The sequence below is a fragment of the Salvelinus alpinus genome, chromosome 2 (assembly GCF_045679555.1).
Source record: "Salvelinus alpinus chromosome 2, SLU_Salpinus.1, whole genome shotgun sequence".
NCBI classification, from domain to species: Eukaryota; Metazoa; Chordata; class Actinopteri; order Salmoniformes; family Salmonidae; genus Salvelinus; species Salvelinus alpinus.
The window spans coordinates 127195963-127223913 of record NC_092087.1 but is presented as its reverse complement, the minus strand read 5'-3'; the positions used below and the strand labels follow the sequence as shown (position 1 = coordinate 127223913).

At 43.1% G+C, this 27951-nt stretch overlaps 1 protein-coding gene across 1 annotated transcript; it reads left to right on the top strand.

The window, feature by feature from the left end:
• The first annotated feature begins 43 nt into the window (after window positions 1-43).
• On the top strand, window positions 44-27857 carry LOC139568697 (mucolipin-1-like). Its single transcript, XM_071390718.1, has 14 exons — window positions 44-325; window positions 11492-11763; window positions 12079-12246; window positions 12538-12694; window positions 13437-13518; window positions 13870-13966; window positions 16201-16300; window positions 20498-20604; window positions 21044-21193; window positions 21387-21488; window positions 21568-21690; window positions 22149-22355; window positions 23153-23283; window positions 23570-27857. Exons 1-14 carry the CDS (start codon window positions 280-282, stop codon window positions 23604-23606), a joined length of 1779 nt encoding a protein of 592 aa, XP_071246819.1. The 5' UTR covers window positions 44-279; the 3' UTR covers window positions 23607-27857.
• The last annotated feature ends 94 nt before the right edge of the window (window positions 27858-27951 follow it).

The following is a 27951-nucleotide window of genomic DNA, read 5'->3' as shown; positions in this document are numbered from 1 at the left end:
GAAAGAGATGAGAACAAACGCCACCTTGTGCAGTCACATGATGACACATGAGTCACGTGATCTCGTCGAGGAAGCGAGTTATGTTTTGTCCTGATGCTGTACCAATACAGTAAATGCAGAACACACAGAAAAACGTCGTCCTCATGGCTATCTTCTCGGACAGTTAACTTCACGCCAACAATATACTCGCGTTTTATAACAGCTTTTATTTGCCATTGTTTATTCTGAGACAGTTCATATTTTATGTCGCATATTTATTTATAGTTTCAAAACGTTTACATGGCTACAGCAAGCGGCAATTGCAACCATGGCGGCGCCAGTTCAGGTATGTTGAGTTGTTTACAAGTCATTTTCAAGATTTTTCTGACATGTTACTTTGTGTGTTTTAAATGGTTTGTTATATTGTTGCATGCCTTTCATTGAAAGGAGGGCCCTGAGTATATTCTACTTGTGTAACGTAGCTCTACAGTGGGCTGTCTTGCCAGTCATCTCCATAAAACATACACCTCATTCTAGGTACAAAATGAATGGTGATTAATCGTGAATAAATGCATAAGTAACATTGTATAACGCAGTAACATTGTATAACATAGTAGCATTGTGCAACACGGTAACGTTGTATGAGGTTGACGCAGCAGCATCAACAATGTTTTGTTACAATGTTTCCAAACACTGACTGGAAGAAGCGTTATTGCATAAATGTGTACTAAACCATCCACCATATTTAGTCAGTTATCCACAATATGTTTTGTTTTTAATCATGTGATCGCTGTTTCTGGGCAAGTCACGCAGCTTTGATGTGTGCAATATGAGTCTTTGTTTGTATGCTATTCCTGAATCCTGAATGATGCCGTATTTCCAATAGAAACTAGTAACGTTATACTATCCATTCACAGGGTAAGTTGAGCCGCCTACATATTATCACTATCATTTTAAAACCATGTCCATATTTCCCAAACACAATTCAAAACAATCACTATCGCTTTGCCTTTTAATAATTTGACTCATCTTTTAACACAGTATTATCACCCAACAAACACTGTATATTTTAAACACTTTTAATATAAGCCGGGCCTTGGTGTTACCTCATATCCCAGCAATAATGTCTTGCATTACACCTAGGAAGAAAACACTTCAATTTGCTTAACTTGCCACTGGCTCAACTTACCACAAGGCAAACAGAGCTACAAGGATGTACTTTCATGCTAGGTTTAGGGCCTCATATTGCTGCTTATAGAGACCCCAAGTGATGTATAGAACAATCTTTAAATTATCTGCTTTGGTTTATATGCAAGCATCATGAAACCTCTAGCACGATAAATTCATTTGAGTTGGTGAAAACCAGTTTGTTGGACCTAACTTGCTTACCACTTTCCATGTGGTTTCTTCCTCCACAGACTCAATGAAATCATGACTTCTTCCTAAATATTTGGTCAAATTGTACATTATACATTTTGTGTGTGGTTTCCTAGAAACAAGGGGTGGCCAACTTACCCCACTCTCCCCTACAGACATTCTGGATGAAATAGGCAAAGAGTTCACTTTATGTTGACCTGCTGCTGACAGAATCTGCTAATAACAGTTTACACTTGTCAAGTTTGGGGTAGGAAATTATACCTGATGGCCACTTTCAGCGAGGAAAATTGTAGCCTTGAAAATGTTCTATTCTATCCTGCCATTGCAGTCAATGCTGTACTTCAATGCTCATGAGTCTTGATTCAAGCAATTATTCCTAAATTCCAGGGTTAGTGCTATCCGGGATCCCTGGGACGTCTCTACCCTAAACACTAGCCCCTACCACAACCATTTTAAATTATTAGTTGGACGTCCCAAGGATTCCGTAGAAATTCTAGAGCGTTTGGAAGCTGAAAGAAACTAACTGTTTCATGAGCCCCCTCCAGGACTCCAAAGACTGACTACTCTTGCTCCCTCCTACCACCATAGCATGTCTGCTACATTTTAAACCAGACTGACCCAGATTCTCCATCTACCATACTCTGTGATAACCTCCCACCACCCCGTTTCTTAACTTCCTCTCACATGTGTCGTAGTCTACGGTGTCCATATGACTGTGGACATAGGCTTTCACTTCTGCACTTCACTGTGTGTGGGTCAGGGGTTTAGAAATTGTCTTGTAAGCAGTCAATATTTCTTTTTTCTCATTTCGTAGTATACTTTTGACTCATTGTTTAATTTGTGGGTTACAAAGGGTTGGAATTTTTCCATGGAAAGTTAAGCCCTGGAATTTGGGGAATTTTGCTTATATTCACCAAAAGAGTTAGCTTATAACAGTGAACCTTTTTTTGTGGGATACACAAGGCAATTCTAGGTCTTGTGGTGTATTTTGATTAAACTTTCCCAAATTCAATGGAATTTCAACCCTCTGCATGCACTGTGCACTCTTTCATCACATGTGCAGTGCATTCTTTCATCACATGTACAACTGATTCTCAAGATCTTTGCACACTGATGAGATGCTATTGAGCCCACACTACTACACTGTCTGAGCCTAGGACTACATGCTTTCTGGTAAGTTTTGATTACAATACTGGGTGGGATGAATATATTTTATATGACATACATTCTTTTTTGTTAACTAGTAAATAGCAGCCTACAGCAAAGTGTGTTTTAAATCATTTCTAACTTGTTAACAATTTCTGCTAGTTAGTTTTTGCTACCATGTCGGTTTTAACTTGCTTGAGCCTGCTAACTGAGGAGTGTTAATTCACCTGTTTCCATGTTTAATTTTACAACATTTATCTTACAAAGGAGTTGTTTAATATAACTATTTATCTGTACATGGAATTGTATTTGTTGTTTTTATTACAATTTTTTTTCTAATCTTTACAGGAAAATGCCACAGGCACTATCTGATGTGTGGAGACATTTCACTGCAGCTAATGTAGAAGGAAAAGCTGTGTACATTTGCAAATACTGTGCCAAATCATATGTGAAGAATGCAACAAAGATGCAGAATCATCTGGCCAAGTGCATAAAGTTCCCTCAGTGCTCACAACAAGCAACCTCTAACAAAAGTCCCTCTACTTCTATTCGAGGTGAACATGATGAATCAGACACCTTATCGATAGCAAAAGCTCGTGGTCCTCCTGGAATCAGACGTTTTTTTGACTCAATGGAGTTACGTAGTCAGAGAAATGCTGATGGAATGTCTTGTTCCAGCTGTGTATGCAACTGGTTCACCTCTGACGCTCACAGGCAATGTGTATTGGAATAGATTTCTGAATGTTCTTCGCCCAGCATACACCCCTCCAACCAGACATTCTTTATCTACTCATTTTCTGGATGCAGAGTTCAAGTGAAGGTCAAACAAATCATAGAGAAAGCAGACTGTATTGCAATCATCTCTGATGGGTGGTAGAATGTTCATGGGCAATGAATAATTAACTACATAATCTTCACCCCTCAACCAGTATTCTACAAGAGCACAGAAACAAGGGACAACAGACACACCGGTCTCTACATTGCAGATGAGCTGTAGGCTGTCATCAATGACCTTGGACCACAGAAGGTTTTTGCACTGGTGACAGACAATGCTGCAAACATGAAGGCTGCTTGGTCTGAAGTGGAGGAGTCCTACCCTCACATCACACCCATTGGCTGTGCTGCTCATGCATTGAATCTGCTCCTCAAGGACATCATGGCACTGAAAACAATGGATACACTCTACAAGAGAGCCAAGGAAATGGTTATCAAGTTATAGCAGCAATCTACCTCACCAAGCAAAGTGAGAAGAATAAGAGTACCACATTGAAGCTGCCCAGCAACACCCGTTGGGGTGGTGTTGTCATCATGTTTGACAGTCTCCTGGAGGGGAAGGAGTCTCCAAGAAATGTCCATATCACAGTCTGCCGATATGGAACCCCATCAAGAGGATCCTCCTGGATGATGTATTTTGGGAGAGAGTGGTAAGCAGCCTGAAACTCCTGAAACCTAAAGCAGTAGCCATTGCACGGATTGAGGGAGACAATGCCATCCTGTCTGATGTTCAGACTCAGCTTGCAGATGTAAGAGAAGAAATCCGTACTGCCCTGCCCACTTCACTGTTGCTCCAAGCAGAGGAAACTTCAGTTCTGAAATACATCAAAAAGTGTGAAGACTTCTGCCTGAAGCCCATACAGCGTACATGTTAGACCCCAAGTATGCTGGCAAGAGCATCCTGTCTGGTGCAGAGATCAACAAGGCCTATGGTGTCATCACTACCGTGTCTCACCACCTTGGCCTGGATGAGGGCAAGGTTCTTGGCAGTCTGGCGAAGTACATTTCCAAGCAAGGGCTTTGGGATTTAGATGCAATATGCAAGTCGTGCCAACATGTCTCATCAGCCACCTAGTGGAAGGGACTTTGTGGATCTGAGGCTCTTTCCCCTGTTGCCTCCATCATCCTCCAAATCCCACCAACATCAGCCGCCTCAGACCGCAACTGGTCCTTGTTTGGGAACACACACACACCAAAGCACGCAACAGGCTGACCAATACAAAGGTTGAAAAATTGGTGGCCATCTGGGCAAATTTGAGTCTTTTTTTGAGCCTGACAATGAGCCATCCCCAACAAGGTTGGAATATGACAGTGAAGATGAGGCTTCAGATTGATGTTCAAGAGGTGGACATTGAGGAGGTCCAGGGAGAAGATGTGGAAGCCTGAGAGGAAGACTTTAGTTTCTAGACTATCATTTTACAGATGTATGTTGAAATGTTTTTGGGAGATGCAATGGATCATCGGGGATCATTCAATATTCCCTTTTGTTGTACAGTGAAATCATCCCATGTGAAGAGTCAACTCATTTAATTAATGTTCCATTTTTCTATTGGAAGGATTTAATCATTTGCAATTATGTCTACTTGTGATAAGGTAAAAGGTTTATGTTTCTGTCACCATATGATATGGTAAATATAGCCAATGCAAAAAACATCTACATTTAAATGGTATTAATATTAATTTGCATATATTCCCATTATTTACGACAAAGTTTCCACCTCTGAATATTCCCTAAAATGTGCAACCTTAACAACACCGATATAAAGTGTTTTTTTCTCAAAGTTGCCGGGATGTCATGTGCATCACACTTCTATCAGTAAACCTGTAAGCATTATGAAAGTTCTATTAGATCAAATAAGCCTCATGTATCTAAATAGCAATAATAAAATGGCTTGACTAAATTCAACATTCTTATTTCCCCCCCATACAAAAACTCAGATTTTGCGCGGCGTAAACCCTCTCGCTTCGCCTCCTCTCTGACGTGACCGAACACCTTTTCATGAGTGTCCTTTAACAGAAGTCACACGGCACCATCTGCTAATCAAAGTTACTAAAACATGTACAAAAGTTAAAGTGGACAAATAGCCCACAGTGTTGCAAAAATGTTTCTGGTCATTTTTGCGGTTTGCAATGTTCAAATCGCAGTTGAGATATACATTTTTCCTTTGAAAATTCCTTGTGAATTACAGGTATTTATTTAAAAATGTTATGTTGCGAAATGTTTGGCTAAAACCTTAGAAATGAAGATTATAAATCAAATCAAATTTATTTATATAGCCCTTCGTACATCAGCTGATATCTCAAAGTGCTGTACAGAAACCCAGCCTAAAACCCCAAACGGCAAGCAATGCAGGTGTAGAAGCACGGTGGCTAGGAAAAACTCCCTAGAAAGGCCGAAACCTAGAGAGGAACCAGGCTATGAGGGGTGGCCAGTCCTCTTCTGGCTGTGCCGGGTGGAGATTATAACAGAACATGGCCAAGATGTTCAAATGTTCATAAATGACCGGCATGGTCAAATAATAATAATCACAATAGTTATCGAGGGTGCAGCAAGTTAGCACCTCAGGAGTAAATGTCAGTTGGCTTTTTTAGCACGTCCGGTGAACAGGTCAGGGTTCCATAGCCGCAGGCAGAACAGTTGAAACTGGAGCAGCAGCAAGGCCAGGTGGACTGGGGACAGCAAGGAGTCATCATGCCAGGTAGTCCTGACGCATGGTCCTAGGGCTCAGGTCCTCCGAGAGAGAGAGAGAAAGAAGGAGAGAATTAGAGAGCATACTTAAATTCACACAGGACACCGGATAAGACAGGAGAAGTCCTCCAGATATAACAAACTGACCCTAGCCCCCCGACACATTAACTACTGCAGCATAAATACTTGAGGCTGAGTATTTAATGAGGAGCTTCTTGGAGTCCCTCTTGCAGCCTGACTTATAGGCTACTGCTATACAGGGGCATAGATCTGCTGGAGTGCACCAGAGCCATACTTCGCCAATTCTCAGAATGGTGCTTGTTTCAACAACAAAAAATCCATAAATGCAAAAACAATGTCTCTCAAGATCACTTAATGATTCATTAGTATTCTACATTGGCCTAACATACCGACTATAATAGCGTGCAGTGCATTCGGAAAGTGTTCAGACCCCCTGATTTTTTTCCCCACATTTTGTTACGTTACAGCCTTATGTTAAAATCGATTAAATATTTTTTTCCCCTCATCAATCTAAACACAATGCCCTATAATGACAAAGCGAAAACAGGCGGCGTCCACCTGTGGTAAATAGAATTGATTGGACATGATTTGGAAAGGCACACACCTGTCTATATAAGGTTCCACAGTTGTCAGAGCAAAAACCAAGCCATTAGTTCGAAGGAATTGTCCATAGAGCTCTGAGACAGGATTGTATCGAGGCACAGATCTGGGGAAGGGTACAAAAAGATTTCTGCAGCATTGAAGGTCCCCAAGAACACAGTGGCCTCCATCATTCTTAAATGGAAGAAGTTTGGAACCACCAAGACTCTTCCTAGAGCTGGCCGCCCAGCCAAACTGAGCAATCAGGGGAGAAGGGCCCTGGTCAGGGAGGTGACCAAGAACTAGATGGTCACTCTGACAGAGCACTAGAGTTCCTCTGTGGAGATGGTAGAACCTACCAGAAGGACAACCATCTCTGCAGCACTCCACTAATCAGGCCTTTGTGGTAGAGTGGCCACATGGAAGCCACTCCTCAGTAAAAGCACATGATAGCCCGCTTGGGGTTTGCCAAAATGTACCTCAGACCATGAGAAACAAGATTCTCTGGTCTAATGAAACCAAGATTGAACTCTTTGGCCTGAATGCCAAGTGTCACGTCTAGAGGAAACCTTGCACCATCCCTACGGTGAAGCGTGGTGGCAGCATCATGCTGTGGGGATGTTTTTCAGTGGCAGGGACTGGGAGACTAGTCAGGATCGAGGGAAAGATTAACAGAGCAAAGTACAGAGAGAACCTGCTCCAGAGCACTCAGGACCTCAGACTGGGGTGAAGGTTCACCTTCCAACAGGACAATGTCTTAAGCACACAGCCAAGACAACGCAGGAGTGGCTTCGGGACAAGTCTCTAAATGTCCTTGAGTGGCCCAGCCAGAGCTCGGACTTGAACCCGATCTAACATCTCTGGAGGGGCCTTGAAAATAGCTGTGCAGTGACGCTCCTCAACCAACCTGACAGAACTTGAGAGGATCTGCAGAGAAGAAGGGGAGAAACTCCCCAAATACAGGTGTGCCAAGCTTGTAGCGTCATACCCAAGAAGACTCGAGACTGTAATCGCTGCCAAAGGTGCTTCAACAAAGCACTGAGTAAAGGGTCTGAATACTTGTGTAAATGTTACATTTAAATGTTTTTATTTTATATTTTGCAAAAAATTCTATAAACCTGCTTTTGCTTTGTCATTATGGGGTATTGTGTGTAGATTAATGAGGGAAAAATACAATTCAATCCATTTTAGAATAATGTAACAAAATGTGTAAAAAGTCAAAGGGTCTGAATACTTTTCGAATACACTGTAGTTCAACGTTACTGTTAGATCAAAAACATCACTTAATTTCTTATGTGGGCTACATGTACAACGTTTTCTATGCATTACTATTAGGGCTGACCCCATCGACTGGGTGATTGTTTGGTCGACCATGATTTTTTGGGGTCGAGCAGTGGCAAATATTTAAAAACAAATTATGGCACAAGAGACACGTCTGATTCAAGCCAGTCTGAGTGGACTGATCTAATGCGGAGGCTGCGGGGATGGCACACGGTAGCAGGTAGCCTAGTGGTTAGAGCGTTGGGCCAGTAACCGAAAGGTTGCTAGATCGAATCCCTGAGCTGACAAGGTAAAAATCTGTCGTTCTTCCCCTGAACAAGGCACTTAACCCACCTTTCCTAGGTATCATTGTAAATAAGAATTTGTATTTAACTGACTTGCCTAGTTAAATAAAGGTAAAAACACCTGTATCACCAGTAGTACATTTACCGTTAATTCCCATCATTTGTGATCTACAATGCTTGTTTGGTTATTGTTATTTAATGAATGCAGTAGTGGACACGTTGTTTGCAGAAAGCACAACCTAGACTACACTTGTGAGAAAAAAAGTTTGGGTTTATTCCATTTACGAGTAGTCAATTCTGATTGTCTTAACTTACCATCACTGTGGAGCTTCTCAAAGTAATTTTTTCTTTGCCTCAAACAGCAAGTAAACAAGGTCTTTTCTTTTCTCTTTTCTTTTTTTACATCGATTGAGAATGACAATATAACCATGTCCTCTTGCCACAGGAGGAAATGGAAACAGGAAATGGAGTCCAAGAGAGTTAAGAGTTGACAGAGACGAGCAGCAGCTTTGCTTGTTTACTGGTTCCAATGAGGTTGCATAGTGTAGCCTGCTCTCCCTGGGTGGCCCAGTGCAGACTGATAGCTGCTGATCCGTTGTAGCGATACAGAGATGCTGGCAGACTGATGGTCACAGTGCTGACTATGACTGACGGACAAGGTGCAGAGTTGTCTATTAAGCCTTCTCTAACACACCATTGACTGCCCTGAACCGGAACAGCAGGATTTTTCAGCGGATTTATTCAGTTTGATTGACTCTATCTCTTAGTGCGGCTCAGCAACAAGCCCTCATCATCTGCAATTTTGTTTTGACGAATGCTCCCATCAAGATCTGTCAATTTCTTGGCTTGGGCTCCTATTGCTGGCACGAAATGTTACAAAGTGAAATAGTTTCAGCACAGGTCTGAATTGTTTTTGACAGGAAGAGTCACGCAACTGCTGTCATGTTTGTGACCTTGCAAGGTTCTGTGTGTGCAAGTTGATATAATGTTGGTAGGTCACCCCCCCCCCCCCCCCCCGCTAGATAGGCTTCTCTCATTCACTTGGCCAAACTAAAGATCGTTAGATATGCAGGTGATTATTGTGGATGGCTTACTATAGGTAAACATTGAGATATCATCCTTGCCACACACACACACACACATCAGTGATAATCTCTTCTACGTCCGTCAGACCAGATTTTGTGTCTTCAGGTCTGGGTCTTCGAGTTCTGGTAAAGTTCAGGTGACCCAAGAGTTGACAGCAGTTAATTTCCAAGTTCAACTTCCTTTTTTCTCCATTACTGCTGAACTAGCTCTTATACCCACTAACTATATAGTCCACATTTCCCTTCCAAGTCTGTTATTGTCACATGTTTGTTTGGTCAACTCTGAGGTTGAATTCAGCTTTCACCAGCGGTCTCCGCTGAATGTGCAGTGCTATAGGTTTTTACTACACCTTTATGGTTTACGTTATCGACGACGACAATCGAAATGTGTAGCATCGCACCTCGAAGCTCTGCTCCTTTGACAGATGACTACCAAGTCAGACGGGTGTAGTAGTGTAGCAGTAGCCCGACCATCCCCGGAGTCTTTCTGTGTCTTCCAGCCATCTCCAGTGGTGTGTTTCTGTCAGCCTGGCGGAGCCGCCAGCTATAGCACACCAGTCACCCGCTTCTCTTCCTCCATGGAGGCTGTCTGTCTCGCCCGGCCCAGCCCAGGGCCTCTGATCTGGGTGTTGTTTTAATAAGCTGGCCTGCGTCAGCTCCCAGGGTTTTACTAGATAGAGACGTGATGAAGGATGACTATATGAGGCGAGGGAGATTAGGAAATGTAATGAATGAAAGCTGCCCAAACTAGTACAAGAGCTGTCACTCACTGAAGGGTAACATTACGACACGTAGCCTATTCATCAGTAAATGGCCAAAAGTTTTGAGAATGACACAAATATTAATTTTCAAAGTCTGCTGCCTCAGTTTGTATGATGGCAATTTGCATATACTCCAGAAGGTTATGAAGAGTGATCAGATGAATTGCAACGTCCCTCTTTGCCATGCAAATGAACTGAATCCCCCAAAAAACATTTCCACTGCATTTCAGCCCTGCCACAAAAGGACCAGCTGACATCATGTCAGTGATTCTCACGTTAACACAGGTGTGAGTGTTGACGAGGACAAGGCTGGACATCACTCTGTCATGCTGATTGAGTTTGAATAACAGACTGGAAGCTTCAAAAGGAGGGTGGTGCTTGGAATCATTGTTCTTCCTCTGTCAATCATGGTTACCTGCAAGGAAACATGTGCCGTCATCATTGCTTTGCACAAAAAGGGCTTCACAGGCAAGGATATTGCTGCCAGTAAGATTGCACCTAAATCAACCATTTATCGGATCATCAAGAACTTCAAGGAGAGCGGTTCAATTGTTGTGAAGAAGGCTTCAGGGCGCCCAAGAAAGTCCAGCAAGTGCCAGGACCGTCTCCTAAAGTTGATTCAGCTGTGGGATCGGGGCACCACCAGTACAGAGCTCGCTCAAGAATGGCAGCAGGCAGGTGTGAGTGCATCTGCACGCACAGTGAGGCGAAGTCTTTTGGAGGATGGCCTGGTGTCAAGAAGGGCAGCAAAGAAGCCACTTCGCTCCAGGAAAAACATCAGGGACAGACGGATATTCTGCAAAGGTACCGGGATTGGACTGCTGAGGACTGGGGTAAAGTCATTTTTGACAAACAATGCCTTTTCCAGCATGATGGAGCACCTTGCCATAAGGCAAAAGTGATAACTTAGTGGCTCGGGGAACAAAACATCGATATTTTGGGTCCATGGCCAGGAAACTCCCCAGACCTTAATCCCATTGAGAACTTGTGGTCAATCCTCAAGAGGCAGGTGGACAAACAAAACCCCACATATTCTGACAAAATCCAAGCATTGATTATGCAGGAATGGGCTGCCATCAGTCAGGATGTGGCCCAGAAGTTAATTGACAGCATGCCAGGGCAGATTGCAGAGGTCTTGAAAAAGAAGGGTCAACACTGCAAATATTGACTCTTTGCATCAACTTCATGTAATTGTCAATAAAAGCCTTTGACACTTATGAAATGCTTATACTTCAGTATTCCATATTCCATCTGAGAAAAAATATCTAAAGACAATGAAGCAGCAAACTTTGTGAAAAATAATATTTGTGTCATTCTCAACTTTTGGCCACGACTGTACGCTGGGGAAACAGTGTTGGTGCTCACAGAGGAAATGGCACTAATATGGAGTGTCGTTGCGGGGGCGCTATTGCAGATTACATTGGTGTTTCTTTGATTGGCCATATTAGTCACTCTCACTATCCTTCTATCGCTGCTAACATGTTTTTTCTTCCCTTGCTCTCTATCTGTCTCCAGAGAAGGAGAGGTTGGTTTCCTCTGTGTCTCCTCATGGCTATGGCTCCAGCGACAGCAGCGACAAGCATGTTCACCACGGACACAGCCATGGCAACCCCCGGTTGCCCACGGCAACGGCGGGGGGTTGGCTGGGGGCAGAGCAGGAAGAGGAGGCCCTGCGCAGGAAGCTCAAGTACTTCTTCATGAGCCCCTGTGACAAGTTCCACGCCAAGGGCCGCAAGCCCTTCAAATTGGGCCTGCAGCTGCTCAAGATTATCATTGTCACGGTGCAGGTAACTACACATATTTAGTTTCATATGCACCTTGAGTGTATGAACAATACATTTTAAACGCCCTCATGGCAAAGCTCAGATTTTATGGCGGGACCAACAATACTGAAATCCATAACAACTGACACCTTGTTTCATATGTACCGTTCCTATTGGTGGATAGGTTGTCCGTGCATCTGACGCTTTTAAATATGGACCGACAATCTTTACAACAGTAACTTCTATAATTTCCCTAAGAGCAAAAGGGGTTATGTTATAGTTGTTATAACAGTCACTTTCCTTCAATAAAACACCTGAATCCCTACTTCCCTCCATCAGCTGGTGTTTTTTGGCCTCAGCAACCAGATGGTGGTGACGTTCAAGGAGGAGAACACCATGTCCTTTAAGCACATCTTCCTGAAGGACTATGACGAGGGCTCCGACGACACGTTGGCCGTGTACACACAGAGCGACGTCTACGAACACATCTTCTACGCCGTAGACCAGGTAACAGTCACTAACGACACCCGGGTCATGTTCATTAGGGCATGCAACAGAAAGATGTTTTTAAAAGGAAAATGTTAATGAGGGTTTTAGGAAGTCGCTCCGTTTGGTGCCTAATGAACATGACCCGGCATACAGACTGATATGTAAACATGTCCATGCAGCACAAAGAAGGACCACATCTCGTCCCCTTCATATTTTCGTCCTCTACTTTCAACTAAAAGCCTCCAACTCTTAGGCCCTAAGAGGCAGGGCCTTATTCTCCATCCTCGTACCCTTCCTCCTCCCTCACAGTATTTGGTGCTACCCGAGACCACGGTGGGACGCTATGCGTACGTCTATGGGGTCGGGGTGAACGGGAGTGCCCTCTCTCTCTGCCAGCAGTACTACAAGAAGGGCAGCATCGATCCCGCCAATGATACCTTCAACATTGACCCTCATGTTATCACAGGTACATAGATCTACTTTCTTGCATTATGCCAGAGGTCACCAACCCTGGTACTAGAGCTACACAGTGTTGGTGCTTCCCAAATGGCACCCGATGGAGTGGGAATGTAGTGCCATTTGGGACTCAGCTTAAATGTAGTTCTGTTCCAGCATTAAAACACCTGATTCGGCTTTTCATGCTTTTGATGATTAGTTGACTGGTTGAAAAAGGACGAGTTTTGTGCCGGATTTGAACAAAAGCCTGCACGACTTGTGGCTTTCCAGGGCCAAGTTTAATGATTAACCATTGTTTTATGCCCTAGCCTTGTCTAGCCTGAACTTAAGTTATTTCATTTTCTACCCAAAGAGTTGCTAAGCTGCTTGTTTCCAGTACTATGTCATTCTTTCAGTAATAATTAATTGTAACTGTAAAAAAAATTTTTTTTACTAAACATGTGTAAGTACTGTATTGTTCCCCAATCATGTGACAGTAGTAGGAAGCCCCACTACCTTATATGAGCTGACACTTGGGACAATACTACTGACTAAAAACACATTGAACAACAGAAATCACCTGGTATTGAAATGGCCTTCCCTTTTGACTCTTGACATGATCACCAGAACAGAATAACCATAGATATATAATTACTAGATCAGACATTTATTTCAGTGTAATGGTAATTCTATTTCAGTGTAATTCTATTTCTATAAGGAAAAACATTAACAGCCCCTGAAATGACTAACTTCTCTCTCTGTCCTGTTACTAGATTGTGTGGGGGTTAACCCTTTGTCAGTCCCTCGAGCGCCTTTCGGCAGTGACTACAAGAACTTGACCCTCAAGTTCCACAAGTAAGGCTTCATTTTTCAAATGTCTTTTCAAATGACTTCGGGCTCATGTTTTCTGTCGGTCTACAACTAAGATAGATGGGACATCCATCTTTGTGGTATCTAACTGTTAATTTTTTATCACTCTCACACACATCCAAACTGTTTACACACTACCTATAGCCCTGGGTTATGTTCATTAGATGCCAAACGGAAAACTAACACAAAAAAGGGAGGTTCTACCTGGACTTGTCCAATAAGAAACATACATTTTTGTTTTGTGTTGCAAAATGTTTAAAAACTTTTCTTTGCTTTCACTTTGACACAACCCTGATATCCCTCTTGTTTTTTTTCTTTTCACTCTTTGTTGTCTAGACTCATAAACGTGACGATACAGTTCCAACTAAAGGCCATCAACATTCAGACCATCATCAACAACGAGATTCCTGACTGTTACACCTTCTTCATAACGGTGAGTCCCACCCCACTTCCCTCCCCCACCACTTCCTGCAAATGTGGCTCATTGTAACCTGTTTAGTGTGTAATAGTTGCGGTGGAAACCTGTTCATTGTCTGTATATTATTGGTAAGCTGTGACCTGTTTGTTATAAACTCAGCAAAAAAGAAACGTCCTCTCACTGTCAACTGCGTTTATTTTCAGCAAACTCAACGTGTAAATATTTGTATGAACATAAGATTCAACAACTGAGACATAAACTGAACAAGTTCCACAGACATGTGACTAACATAAATGTAATAATGTGTCCCTGAACAAAGGGGGGGGCAAAATCAAAAGTCAGTATCTGGTGTGGCCACCAGCTGCATAAAGTACTGCAGTGCATCTCCTCCTCATGGACTGCACCAGATTTGACAGTTGTGAGATGTTACCCCACTCTTCCACCAAGGCACCTGCAAGGTCCTGTACATTTCTGGGGGGAATGGCACTAGCCCTCACCCTCCGATCCAACAGGTCCCAGATGTGCTCAATGGGATTGAGATCTGAACTCTTCGCTGGCCATGGCAGAACACTGACATTCCTGTCTTGCAGGAATTCACGCACAGAACGAGCAGTATGGCTGGTGGCATTGTCATGCTGGAGGGTCATGTCAGGATGAGCCTGCAGGAAGGTTACCACATGAGGGAGGAGGATGTCTTCCCTGTAACGCACAGTGTTGCGATTGCCTACAATGACAACAAGCTCAGTCCGATGATGCTGTGACGCACCGCCCCAGACCATGACGGACCCTCCACCTCCAAATCGATCCCACTCCAGAGTACAGGCCTCGGTCTAACGCTCATTCCTTCGACAATAAATTCAAATCCGACCATCACCCCTGGTGAGACAAAACCGTGACTCGTCAGTGAAGAGTACTTTTTGCCAGTCCTGTCTGGTCCAGCGACGGTGGGTTTGTGCCCATAGTCGACATTGTTGCCGGTGGTGTCTGGTGAGGACCTGCCTTACAACAGGCCTACAAGCCCTCAGTCCAGCCTCTCTCAGCCAATTGCGGACAGTCTGAGCACTGATGGAGGGATTGTGCGTTACTGGTGTAACTCAGGCAGTTGTTGTTGCCATCCTGTACCTGTCCCGCTGGTGTGATGTTCAGATGTACCGATCCTGTGCAGGTGTTGTTACACGTGTTCTGCCACTGCGAGGACGATCAGCTGTCTGTCCTGTCTCACTGTAGCACTGTCTTAGGCGTCTCACAGTACGGACATTGCAATTTATTGCCCTGGCCACATCAGCAGTCCTCATGCCTCTTTGCAGCATGCCTAATGCACGTTCACGCAGATAAGCAGGGACCCTGGGCATCTTTCTTTTGGTGTTTTCAGAGTCAGTAGAAAGGCCTCTTTAGTGTCCTAAGTTTTCATAGCTGTGACCTTAATTGCCTACCATCTGTAATCTGTTAATGTCTTAACGACCGTTCCACAGGTGCATGTTCATTAATTGTTTATGGGTCATTGAGCAAGCATGGGAAACCCTTTACAATGACGATCTGTGAAGTTATTTGGGTTTTTACAAATTATCTTTGAAAGACAGGGTCTTGAAAAAGGGACGTTTCTTTTTTTGCTGAGTTTATTATCCCTTGAAGAGTCCACCACTTTTTTAAATTTTTATTTATTTTTATTTTTTAAATAAATTTTATCCCCTTTTCTCCCCAATTTTCGTGGTATCCAATCGCTAGTAATTACTATCTTGTCTCATCGCTACAACTCCCGTACGGGCTCGGGAGAGACGAAGGTCGAAAGCCACGCGTCCTCCGAAGCACAACCCAACCAAGCCGCACTGCTTCTTAACACAGTGCGCCTCCAACCCGGAAGCCAGCCGCACCAATGTGTCGGAGAAAACACCGTTCACCTGGCCCCCTTGGTTTAGCGCGCACTGCGCCCGGCCCGCCACAGGAGTCGCTGGAGCGCGATGAGACAAGGATATCCCTACCGGCCAAACCCTCCCTAACCCGGACGACGCTAGCCCAATTGTGCGTCGCCCCACGGACCTCCCGGTCGCGGCCCGGCTGCGACAGAGCCTGGGCGCGAACCCAGAGACTCTGGTGGCGCAGCTAGCACTGCGATGCAGTGCCCTAGACCACTGCGCCACCCGGGAGGCGAGTCCACCACTTTTTTGTTTAATTTTATTGCCAACGTTTACAGCAAGTGCTAGTACCTGTATAAATGTCTGATCTGTTGTTCTTTCCATCTGATTTTACAGATAGTCCTGGACAACAAGGCTCACAGTGGTAAAGTGAGGATCAGTCTGGAAAACCAGGCTTTTATAAAGGAGTGTAAAGACCCCAGTGTGTCAGGCCACGGTGAGATAGACGTTTGGTTTTTATTAAACATTTATTTCACCAGGGTAATATTAATTAAGCACCAAACGGGAGAAACGGACTGAAACGTGGGGACTACCTGAACTTATTCCGTTGCTAAATATTTGTATACGGTGTGCCCTAATTATTACGACCCAGGAGAATCTCGAGGTAGTAAACCATTTTTTTTCGTTGAGATACCTGGTAAAAGAGTCGGCAATAAAAAAAAAAGATATATATTATAGAGGTCGACCAATTATGATTTTTCAACGCCGATACCGATTAATCGTCCGATTTAAAAAAATATATATATATAATATATATATATACAGTGGGGAGAACAAGTATTTGATACACTGCCGATTTTGCAGATTTTCCTACTTACAAAGCATGTAGAGGTCTGTAATTTTTATCATAGGTACACTTCAACTGTGAGAGACGGAATCTAAAACAAAAATCCCGAAAATCACATTGTATGATTTTTAAGTAATTAATTAGCATTTTATTGCATGACATAAGTATTTGATACATCAGAAAAGCAGAACTTAATATTTGGTACAGAATCCTTTGTTTGCAATTACAGAGATCATACGTTTCCTGTAGTTCTTGACCAGGTTTGCACACACTGCAGCAGGGATTTTGGCCCACTCCTCCATACAGACCTTCTCCAGATCCTTCAGGTTTCGGGGCTGTCGCTGGGCAATACGGACTTTCAGCTCCCTCCAAAGATTTTCTATTGGGTTCAGGTCTGGAGACTGGCTAGGCCACTCCAGGACCTTGAGATACTTCTTACGGAGCCACTCCTTAGTTGCCCTGGCTGTGTGTTTCGGGTCGTTGTCATGCCGGAAGACCCAGCCACGACCCATCATCAATGCTCTTACTGAGGGAAGGAGGTTGTTGGCTAAGATCTCGCAATACATGGCCCCATCCATCCTCCCCTCAATACGGTGCAGTCGTCCTGTCCCCTTTGCAGAAAAGCATCCCCAAAGAATGATGTTTCCACCTCCATGCTTCACGGTTGGGATGGTGTTCTTGGGGTTGTACTCATCCTTCTTCTTCCTCCAAACACGGCGAGTGGAGTTTAGACCAAAAAGCTCTATTTTTGAATCATCAGACCACATGACCTTCTCCCATTCCTCCTCTGGATCATCCAGATGGTCATTGGCAAACTTCAGACGGGCCTGGACATGCGCCTGCTTGAGCAGGGGGACCTTGTGTGCGCTGCAGGATTTTAATCCATGACGGCGTAGTGTGTTACTAATGGTTTTCTTTGAGACTGTGGTCCCAGCTCTCTTCAGGTCATTGACCAGGTCCTGCCGTGTAGTTCTGGGCTGATCCCTCACCTTCCTCATGATCATTGATGCCCCACGAGGTGAGATCTTGCATGGAGCCCCAGACCGAGGGTGATTGACCATCATCTTGAACTTCTTCTATTTTCTTCTATTTTCTAATAATTGCGCCAACAGTTGTTGCCTTCTCACCAAGCTGCTTGCCTATTGTCCTGTAGCCCATCCCAGCCTTGTGCAGGTCTACAATTTTATCCCTGATGTCCTTACACAGCTCTCTGGTCTTGGCCATTGTGGAGAGGTTGGAGTCTGTTTGATTGAGTGTGTGGACAGGTGTCTTTTATACAGGTAACGAGTTCAAACAGGTGCAGTTAATACAGGTAATGAGTGGAGAACAGGAGGGCTTCTTAAAGAAAAACTAACAGGTCTGTGAGAGACGGAATTCTTACTGGTTGGTAGGTGATCAAATACTTATGTCATGCAATAAAATGCAAATAAATTACTTAAATATCATACAATGTGATTTTCTGGATTTTTGTTTTAGATTCCGTCTCTCACAGTTGAAGTGTACCTATGATAAAAATTACAAACCTCTACATGCTTTGTAAGTAGGAAAACCTGCAAAATCGGCAGTGTATCAAATACTTGTTCTCCCCACTGTATATATATATTAGTATTACAACAATACTGAATTAACACTTATTTTAACTTAATATAATACATCAATAAAATCAATTTAGCCTCAAATAAATAATGAAACATGTTCAATTTGGTTTAAATAATGCAAAAACAAAGTGCTGGAGAAGAAAGTAAAAGTGCAATATGTGCCATGTAAGAAAGCTAATGTTTAAGTTCCTTGCTCAGAACATGAGTACATATGAAAGCTGGTGGTTCCTTTTAACATGAGTCTTCAATATTCCCAGGTAAGAAGTTTTAGATTGTAGTTATTATTTCTCTCGATACGATTTGTATTTCATTTACCTTTGACTATTGGATGTTCTTATAGGCACTTTAGTATTGCCAGTGTAACAGTATAGCTTCCGTCCCTCTCCTCGCTCCTACCTGGGCTCGAACCAGGAACACATCGACAACAGCCACCCTCGAAGCAGCGTTACCCATGCAGAGCAAGTGGAACAACTACTCCAAGTCTCAGAGCGAGTGACGTCACCGATTGAAATGCTATTAGCGCGCACCCCGCTAACTAGCTAGCCATTTCATATCGGTTACACCAGCCTAATCTCGGGAGTTGATAGACTTGAAGTCATAAACAGCGCAATGCTTGAAGCATTGCGAAGAGCTGCTGACAAAACGCACAAAAGGGCTGTTTGAATGAATGCTTACGAGCCTGCTGGTGCCTACCATCGCTCAGTCAGACTGCTCTATCAAATATCAAATCATAGACTTAATTATAACATAATAACACACAGAAATACGAGCCGTAGGTCATTATGGTCGAATCCGGAAACTATCATCTCAAAAACAAAATGTTTATTCTTTCAGTGAAATATGGAACCGTTCCGTATTTTATCTAACGTGGCATCCATAAGTCTAAATATTCCTGTTACATTGCACAACCTTCAATGTTATGTCATAATTACATAAAATTCTGGCAAATTAGTTCGCAACGAGCCAGGCGGCCCAAACTGTTGCATATACCCTGACTCTGCGTGCAATGAACGCAAGAGAAGTGACACAATTTCACCTGGTTAATATTGCCTGCTAACCTGGATTTATTTTAGCTAAATATGCAGGTTTAAAAATATATACTTCTGTTTATTGATTTTAAGAAATGCATTGATGTTTATGGTTAGGTACAGTCGTGCAACGATTGTGCTTTTTTGCAAATGCGCTTTTGTTAAATCATCCCCCATTTGGCGAAGTTGGCTGTCTTTGTTAGGAAGAAATAGTCTTCACACAGTTCGCAACGAGCCAGGCGGCCCAAACTGCTGCATATACCCTGACTCTTGCAAGAGAAGTGACACAATTTCCCTAGTTAAAAGAAATTCATGTTAGCAGGCAATATTAACTAAATATGCAGGTTTAAAAATATATACTTGTGTATTGATTTTAAGAAAGGCATTGATGTTTATGGTTAGGTACACGTTGGACAGTCCTTTTTCGCGAATGTGCACCGCATCGATTATATGCAACGCAGGACACGCTAGATAAACTAGTAATATCATCAACCATGTGTAGTTAACTAGTGATTATGATTGATTGATTGTTTTTTATAAGATAAGTGTAATGCTAGCAAGCAACTTACCTTGGCTTCTTACTGCATTCACGTAACAGGCAGGCTCCTCGTGGAGTGCAAGGTAAGGCAGGTGGTTAGAGCGTTGGACTAGTTAACCGTAAGGTTGCAAGATTGAATCCCCGAGCTGACAAGGTAAAAATCTGTCGTTCTGCCCCTGAACAAGGCAGTTAACCCACCGTTCCTAGGCCGTCATTGAAAATAAGAATGTGTTCTTAACTGACTTGCCTAGTTAAATAAAGTTGTAATTTTTTTAATAATAAAATTTAAAAAATTGGTGTCCAAAAATACCGATTTCCGATTGTTATGAAAACTTGAAATCGGCCCTAATTAATTAGCCATTCCGATTAATCGGTCGACCTCTAATATTTATATTTGCATGTGCATGGGTCAATACAAAACTACACACAGAATGACCAGACAGAAATTAACCGGTACAACTTCTACCACGAACAAACACTATGTAGACACTAAGCAATCTCCACTTTCGCCATCTTCAGTTGACCTCACAAGACATTATAGATGCCTCGTAAGAATTTTCACTTAGTCATGCATTGATGTCAACATGAAAGTTGGACTTAAGTGGAAGTAAGTCTTCACTCCTATGCTTCTACTTGATGAAAGCCACTAACTCCTCTCTTTCCTTCCTTCCCTCCCTCTCAGCGGAGAACTACACACGGCTAGCGTTTGACGTGGTGGTGGTGATCGTTTGTATACTGTCCCTGTTGCTGTGTGGCCGCTCCATACTCCGCGGCATCATACTACAGGCCGTAAGTCACTGGGAGGTGGAGGGCAGGAAGAGAGGAAGTGGTGAAAAGGAGGAACATCCAATCTGGTGGTCCTCTATAGCTCAGTATAGCTCTATGGCTCTTGCAACTCCAGGATAATGGGTACGATCCCCGGGACCACTCATACGTAAAATGTATGCATGCATGACTGTGTCACTTTGGATAAAAGTGTTTGCTAACTGGCATATATTATCTGAGAACAAACTGTAGATACATTTGTTTGCTTGTTATAATGTTGGGGAGTGGGGTGGAAGAAGGAGAGAAAATATTTTTTTTAATTGATGGGAGGTGATTGGCATTCTGTGAAGTGATTCCATTCTTAGAGTAATGTTCTGCAACACAAAATCTGAGAAGGTGTGAATACTCGTCTTTCCAGTAGGGCCACCCAACTCCTCTCTCGCTCTCCGTCTCTGTGTAACAGGAGTTTGTCGAGTTCTTCAAGACTAACCTGGGCCGGAAAGTAAGCTGGAACGAAAGGATGGAATTCATCAACGGCTGGTACATCCTGCTCATCATCAGTGACGTCCTCACCATCATCGGCAGCGCCATTAAGATCGGCATCGAGTCCAAGGTCAGTCCCCCTCTAGGGGACTTTTTCCTCTACTGCTCAGAGTAGAATAGAACACCTTTTATTTTTCCCAGAGGAAAATGCTAAAGAATTATTTGAAATCCCCACTCAAAAAAGTATCTCAGTTTGGGTTATGATAAAGATTGTTGTGCTAAGCTCATGAGGTATTTGTGAGTTGAATATCTCTCCCATACAGAATTTGTCATCGTATGATGAGTGTGGCATCCTGTTGGGGACTTCCACCTTGTTGGTGTGGGTCGGAGTCATTCGCTACCTCAGCTTCTTCCAGAAGTACAATGTAAGTTGCCTACACACACAGACACACACACTAACGATGACATGTGTTTCACCCACTCTCCTGGCTCTCTCCCTCTCAGATCCTGATTGTGACCTTGCGAGCTGCGTTCCCCAACGTGATCCGGTTCTGCAGCTGTGTGGCTGTCATCTACCTGGGTTACTGCTTCTGTGGCTGGATTGTGCTGGGGCCCTATCACGTCAAGGTACAGACAGCCACCATTTTGAAGCACAGGCAGACATGCTAACAGAAGAAGGCCAATAACAGAGCGGGTCGGCAAACAGATTGAAAAGGAAACAGTGAATCTGGAGGGGGACACCCCATATGGTTCAGTGATGATGCACAATGGTGCATTTTGGAATTTTGCACAATAATGACGTACTGTGTTATTAACATGTGATTTGTCTATTATTAGAATTCAATATTTACTGGCCCTTGCCAGTAAGATGGCCATAAGGGATTTATTTTGTAAAAAAATTCATAATTGTGTACCGAATCCTGAATAATTTTGGACCAATATAGTGAGACGGTCATGTTAAGTCACATGGTTGTTTGTGTAATTTAACAGTCTCTCTCTCTATCGTATTCAATTCATTAAGCTGCATTGCTATGAAGTACACTAAATGTCATTTAACTGTTTCCCTCTCTCTCTCCCGCCGTCAGTTCCGCTCTCTCTCCATGGTGTCAGAGTGCCTGTTCTCGCTGATCAACGGCGACGACATGTTTGTGACCTTCTCTGAGATGCAGGAGAGCAGCACGCTGGTGTGGGTGTTCAGCCAGGTCTACCTGTACACCTTCATCTCCCTCTTCATCTACATGGTACTGTCGCTCTTCATCGCCCTCATCACCGGCGCCTACGAAACCATCAAGGTAACAACAAAGGGAAACATTTGTGTCAGCCAAAAGAGCACATATGTGTCAAAAATACAGTAAAACTCATAATCCGCAGTGTGATTTTCATTTGAAAATGTTCTTAAACGATGTGCATTGTCAGAGATCAAGGTACAGCCAAGAGTCATGAGACTTTATAGCCCTTTATCTATGAAGGAAGTTAGAGGTAATTTCTCAAGCCATTGCGTTAACGCAGTATAACTGGAAGACAATAGTATCTGCTAGCATGCTTGCAGTCACCCTGGACTTCCAGTCATTGCTCTAATGCTATTTAGCAATTGCGCTAACTCTAGTTAGCAACTTCCTTCAAACTGCACGCAGAGACATAAAAATGGTATCCACAAGTTCATCTGACTGGGGAAGTAGATGAAGGACTTTATTGCCAAAATCCCGAAGTATCCCTTAGAACAGACTCTAATCCAAGTGAATGTAAAAGATAAGCATTGTATAATTTCTTATTTGCTGCTTGTCTTTTACTTTCATTTGGAGTTGAGGCGTATAGTTGGGTTTCCACAATACATTTTGTGGGATGTAGATTCATATTTAGAGTTGCATTCCTCATAAAGAGCGTTCATGTTCACTGCTCATAGCGGTACAAACAGAAGCCAATTCCAAACAACAACACCAAGTGAAAGCCCTATGTCCCAAATGGCTCCCTATTCCCTAGATAGTGCCAGGTCAATGGTAGTGCACTACATAGGGAATAGGGTTCCATTTGACATGCAGAAAGTGGGTAACCTAAACATGGATGCATGTCTCCTCTCCTGTCCCTCCAGCACCAAACCCAGGAGCCCTACCACATTACGGACCTGCACGCCTTCATCGCAGAATGCACTGACACGCCCAGCTCGGGGATGTTCCGGGGCCTCGAGACCTCGCCCTGCTCCTTCTTCTGCTGCTGTGACAGGTGGGTCAGAGGGCACAGGTCAAGACTGGAGGTAGAGGTCAAGGCCGGGTTCAGAATCCACCCTCCAGCTCCTAACCTCTTCAGTTTTTGCAGATCTGAAGGCATCAGACGGGTGTAAATTGATGGTGATGGATGTTCCTCTGTAGAATGATCAGCAGTAGATGCCACTTCAGTGACCAGACAATAACCGATGCATTCACTGTTATCCTTTCTATCATGGTTGAGACGTTTATGTTTTTCTACATGTGTATGCGCTATCGTGTTAAGTGTTTGTTTCTTCCCTCAGAACGACAACATACGAGGACGTCCTTTTGGTGAACTGACTGGGCTGTGGTGTCTGGACCTACAGCGCTCTCTGCTGGCCCGGAGCGCCGCACTGCGTCCAGATTTTCATTGCCTTTACCATCAAATCTGGGTCAGGCATGAGCCAGGACTATGAGCTGGAAGCCAAGTCTTTTTTGAGTGGATTCATTGACGAGACCACCTGCGTTGTGTGAATGTTATAGGGATGTTGCACAGTAATTCCCCACACAGAAAGAGAACAGTGTTTTGCCAAAATTGGGATTTACGCACAATCCATACTTGCTGAGGGCCATAGTGCAATGTGGAATGTCTTGTTAGAACATTTAGCTTCTTTTAATTGTTTTACATTCGTTTTTAGGTGTTCTGTAAGCTGCACAAGTTACAAGAACTGGACAAAGCATGTTTTTTATGTCAGAAGTTCTGGTTATATATGAAGGGGATGACAATGACATGCATACTAGGCCAGAGACTGCTCTGGAGTAGCACTTCCACTGTCCCTAAGGAGAGAGCACTTAAGTCCAATTCACATGACTCATTGCCCTGTCATGAGGCGCCAGCCCATCAAGAACTGCTGAGAGCAAGGCTGGCTTGGCCACAGCGCTTTGTGGTCACGACCGCTGCACTCAAGTGTACAAGTAAATTGAACTTAAACCCTGCACTGCGCCTGGACCCAATGGCTCACTCAATGACCTTAATCTTTGCTCCGGTGTACAAATCTCCTGCCAAATAGGCTGTGTTTAGACAGGCAGCCCAATTCAAAAAATTTCCCCCCCACTAATTGGCCTTTTGACCTTTCACATCAGATATTTTTCAGATTTGATCGGTAAAAACAAGATCAGAGTTTAGCTGCCTGTCTAAACGCAGCCATAGTATTTCAGCGTTTTAAGACCGATCAATTAAAAAAACAGTACTCTCACCCAGGTGCTGGTTCTGGTCTCCAGGAACAATATCCATAGAATTGTCCTGTAGTTTAAGTTGGACACAGAAAGAGATGCAGTGCATCATCTGAAGCACACCTACAGTCCCATTTAGTTTCAGTAGGTGTTCATCCGATGACGCGGCACACAGGGTAAACGTCAGTGCCATTGTCAATTTGTACGTGTCAAGTTCTACACTGTACATGTCCTGTTCACGAGGCACAAATGATGCTTTTTATCGCCACGTGCGGAACACTGCTTCGTCAGAGTTCATTTGATAAAGGGACACGGAGGGAAGTAGTCAAGTCCCGAGTCTCACAAAGACCCACCACCCACCATGGCACAACATTCCGGTCGCAATGGAAATGTGACTTTCCAATTTTGCCTGACCTGAATGTAACTTCCTTTAAATGAGGAAACTACATGATTGGAAAATGGAGAGTTCATCTATCTTTTTTTTAAAGGCCTATGCTCCAGTCATTGACAATATTGATGGAGAACTGCAAATTGTATCCGACTGGTCTACGGAACAAAGACTGCCTGCGAGTAACGAGGAGAGGAAAACGAGCAGGCAGAACAGCTAAACGAGGCCAGAGGGATGGGGTATTTGCGAGCACTGCAGTAATGCTTGTGATGTTGACCCAGAAGAATGCTCTTACGTAGGTTTTGTTCCCATTCTGTTTTATGTCTCATAATGATGTCTAGTTTAAAACTAACCAATTGCTTTGTCCTTGTGAAAGTTTAAATTATTTTGTTTTTTTTAATGTTGGGTTGTTTTATGTATCTAGAGAGGAACGCCTAAGGGGAGTGTGGTCTTCAGGCTCAGGCTCCAGAAAGTGGTCATGCATTGAGCTTTGTACTCCAATCACTATTGAAGGAGGAGGGGAAAACATGTTTTTTATAATAGGTTATAGGCCTGCTTCCATTTCGGTCACAGTTACTTCTTCTAAAAGTGAACCTTTTGGCGTTGATAGATTCCAAAGAACCAAGGTGTAGGCAAAGTTATATGGGAATATAACCTCCCAAATAGGCTAAAAGCAGAGCTTTCACCATATCCGTTCTTTAGGATCTGAGAACACCAAAGGGCTGGAGGCTACGAGAAGTGGCTAGGGGCTGAAATGGTACTGGGCATATAGCCTGTCTGTCGGTGAGGAGTCATGTAGCTCTTATTTTAATGGTCATTTAGTACATTTAAATTAAATGTATGTTCTTAACTAAGCAGTACACAAACAGGATTTGTTTATGGCCTTGCGTTTGTATATTGTAGTATTAGACACTTGGATGTCCTGTCCGAGCAGTCTGTAGTTCATTGTGTAATCTTTTTTTATGTTCATCTTACTTGAACATTGTTTTGAGTATGTTGGATCTCTGTGCCACACTCGGGAATGATGCCAAACCACTGATGATTAAATGCCTGTTTGTTCACGTGACTGGAAATACTTCGGAGAAGGAGGTGGTGGCAATTGCTTTGGGCTGCATCCCGATTCTCCACCCTTCTCGCGAAGTCTGCATTTGCACACATCAATGAATTTAAAAGCAATGGATTGGTTTAATCGTTGGCTAGAAAGAATTTAATCTTGTTAAATCCATGCCGGGAAGTGTGCAAGTGCAAAGCTTTTTAAAAAGGGTAAAGAATCAGGACGCAGCCATACTTTGGTTTCTTCACCACTTGATTTTGATCCAAACAAAGCTGGTCAAATTCTCTGCTTTGTTGATGTTTGAGTTATATATTGTTTGCATGAAACTCAAGCCCATAGTCAAGCTTGTGTGAAGGAAAATCATGAGTTTACCTCAGGATGTAATTACCTGAAGTTAACAGAAGGGGGAATAAGGACTTTTGCACCCCTCAGACTCGGACAATAACATCCTAAAGGAGGAGAATAGACCACCTTACATCCAAGATCTGTTTATTAGGTAGAGCGAGACAATAGGGATCTAATACAACCGAAGACAAAATGTATTATAGTACAACAAATACCATAGATACATTTACACAATTCATGTAACATTCAATATGCACAAATTCGTCACAGTCCACATATCAAACCGGCGATGGTAGATCTCCTTAAATAGAATACTTGTGCCCATATCCTGGTAACACAGGAAGTTCGTGGCACCTTAAAAACCTCTTAAGGAGCCATCCCTTTTATCCAATTTTCGCCTAAAATGACATACACAAATCTAACTGCCTGTCGCTCGTGCCCTGAAGCAAGGATATGCATATTCTTGGTACCATTTGAAAGGAAACACTTTGAAGTTTGTGGAAATGTGAAAGGGATGTAGGAGAATATAACACAATAGATCTGGTAAAAGATAATACAAAGAAAAAAACAACACTTCTTTTATATATTTTTTTGTACCATCTTTGAAATGCAAAATGTATTATTCCAGCCCAGGTGCAATTTAGGTTTTGGCCACTAGATGGCAGCAGTGTATGTGCAAAGTTTTTAGACTGATCAAATGAACCATTGCATTGCTGTTCAAAATGTTGTATCAAGACTGCCCAAATGTGCCTAATTTGTTTATGAATAACTTTTCATGTTAAAAATTGTGCACTCCTCAAACAATAGCATGGTATTCTTTCACTGTAATAGCTACTGTAAATTGGACAGTGCAGTTAGATTAACAAGAATTTAAGCTTTCTGCCAATATCAGATATGTCCTGGGAAATGTTCTTGTTACTTACAACCTCATGCTAATCGCATTAGCCTACGTTAGCTCAACCGTCCCGTGGACGGGACACCGATCCCGAAGAAGTTTAATTGGGGAAAACGGGCTCGTGGTAATGTCTGGAGCAGAATTTATGAAATGGTAACAAACACATGGTTTCCATGTTTTCGATGCCATTCCATTTTCTCCGTTCCGGCCATTATTTTTGATGCCATTCCATTCGCTCTGTTCCAGACATTTTTATGAGCCGTCCTCCCCTCAGCAGCCTTCACTGCCTGGTAACATACCTTTCCTAACCAGCCTTTGGCGGCTGATGCAGCACATCATTCCTTCCAGCCCACTAAATCTAATATCATCATCCATTAAGTACTGTCCTGGCTGCCCATCCTTTAGCTGAGCTCTTGGCCCACGCCCATCTCAGTGACACACTCTGTTTTTGCACTCTAGTAGTCTACTGGGTGTGTCCACTGTGTATGTGCACACCACTTGATGCTGGCGTTTGGTTTTTATTGTTTTTCTTCCACACCAAATACAAACACACACAAACAATGACTACATCTCCTCTGCCAGACCCGCATGCTCACACCTTCATCTCTAGTGCCTCCATTATTGTTTGCCACTTGGCCTTAAATTATACCAATTCTCTTTTTCCTCAATATTTCAATAATAAATTATTAGATTATTCCTTTGTGTTAATGATGGATTGATTGATTCCCAAGTTTTTTAAGTATACGTTCTTTTTCAAGATGAGTGATGAGAAGAGAATCGTTCAGCCCAT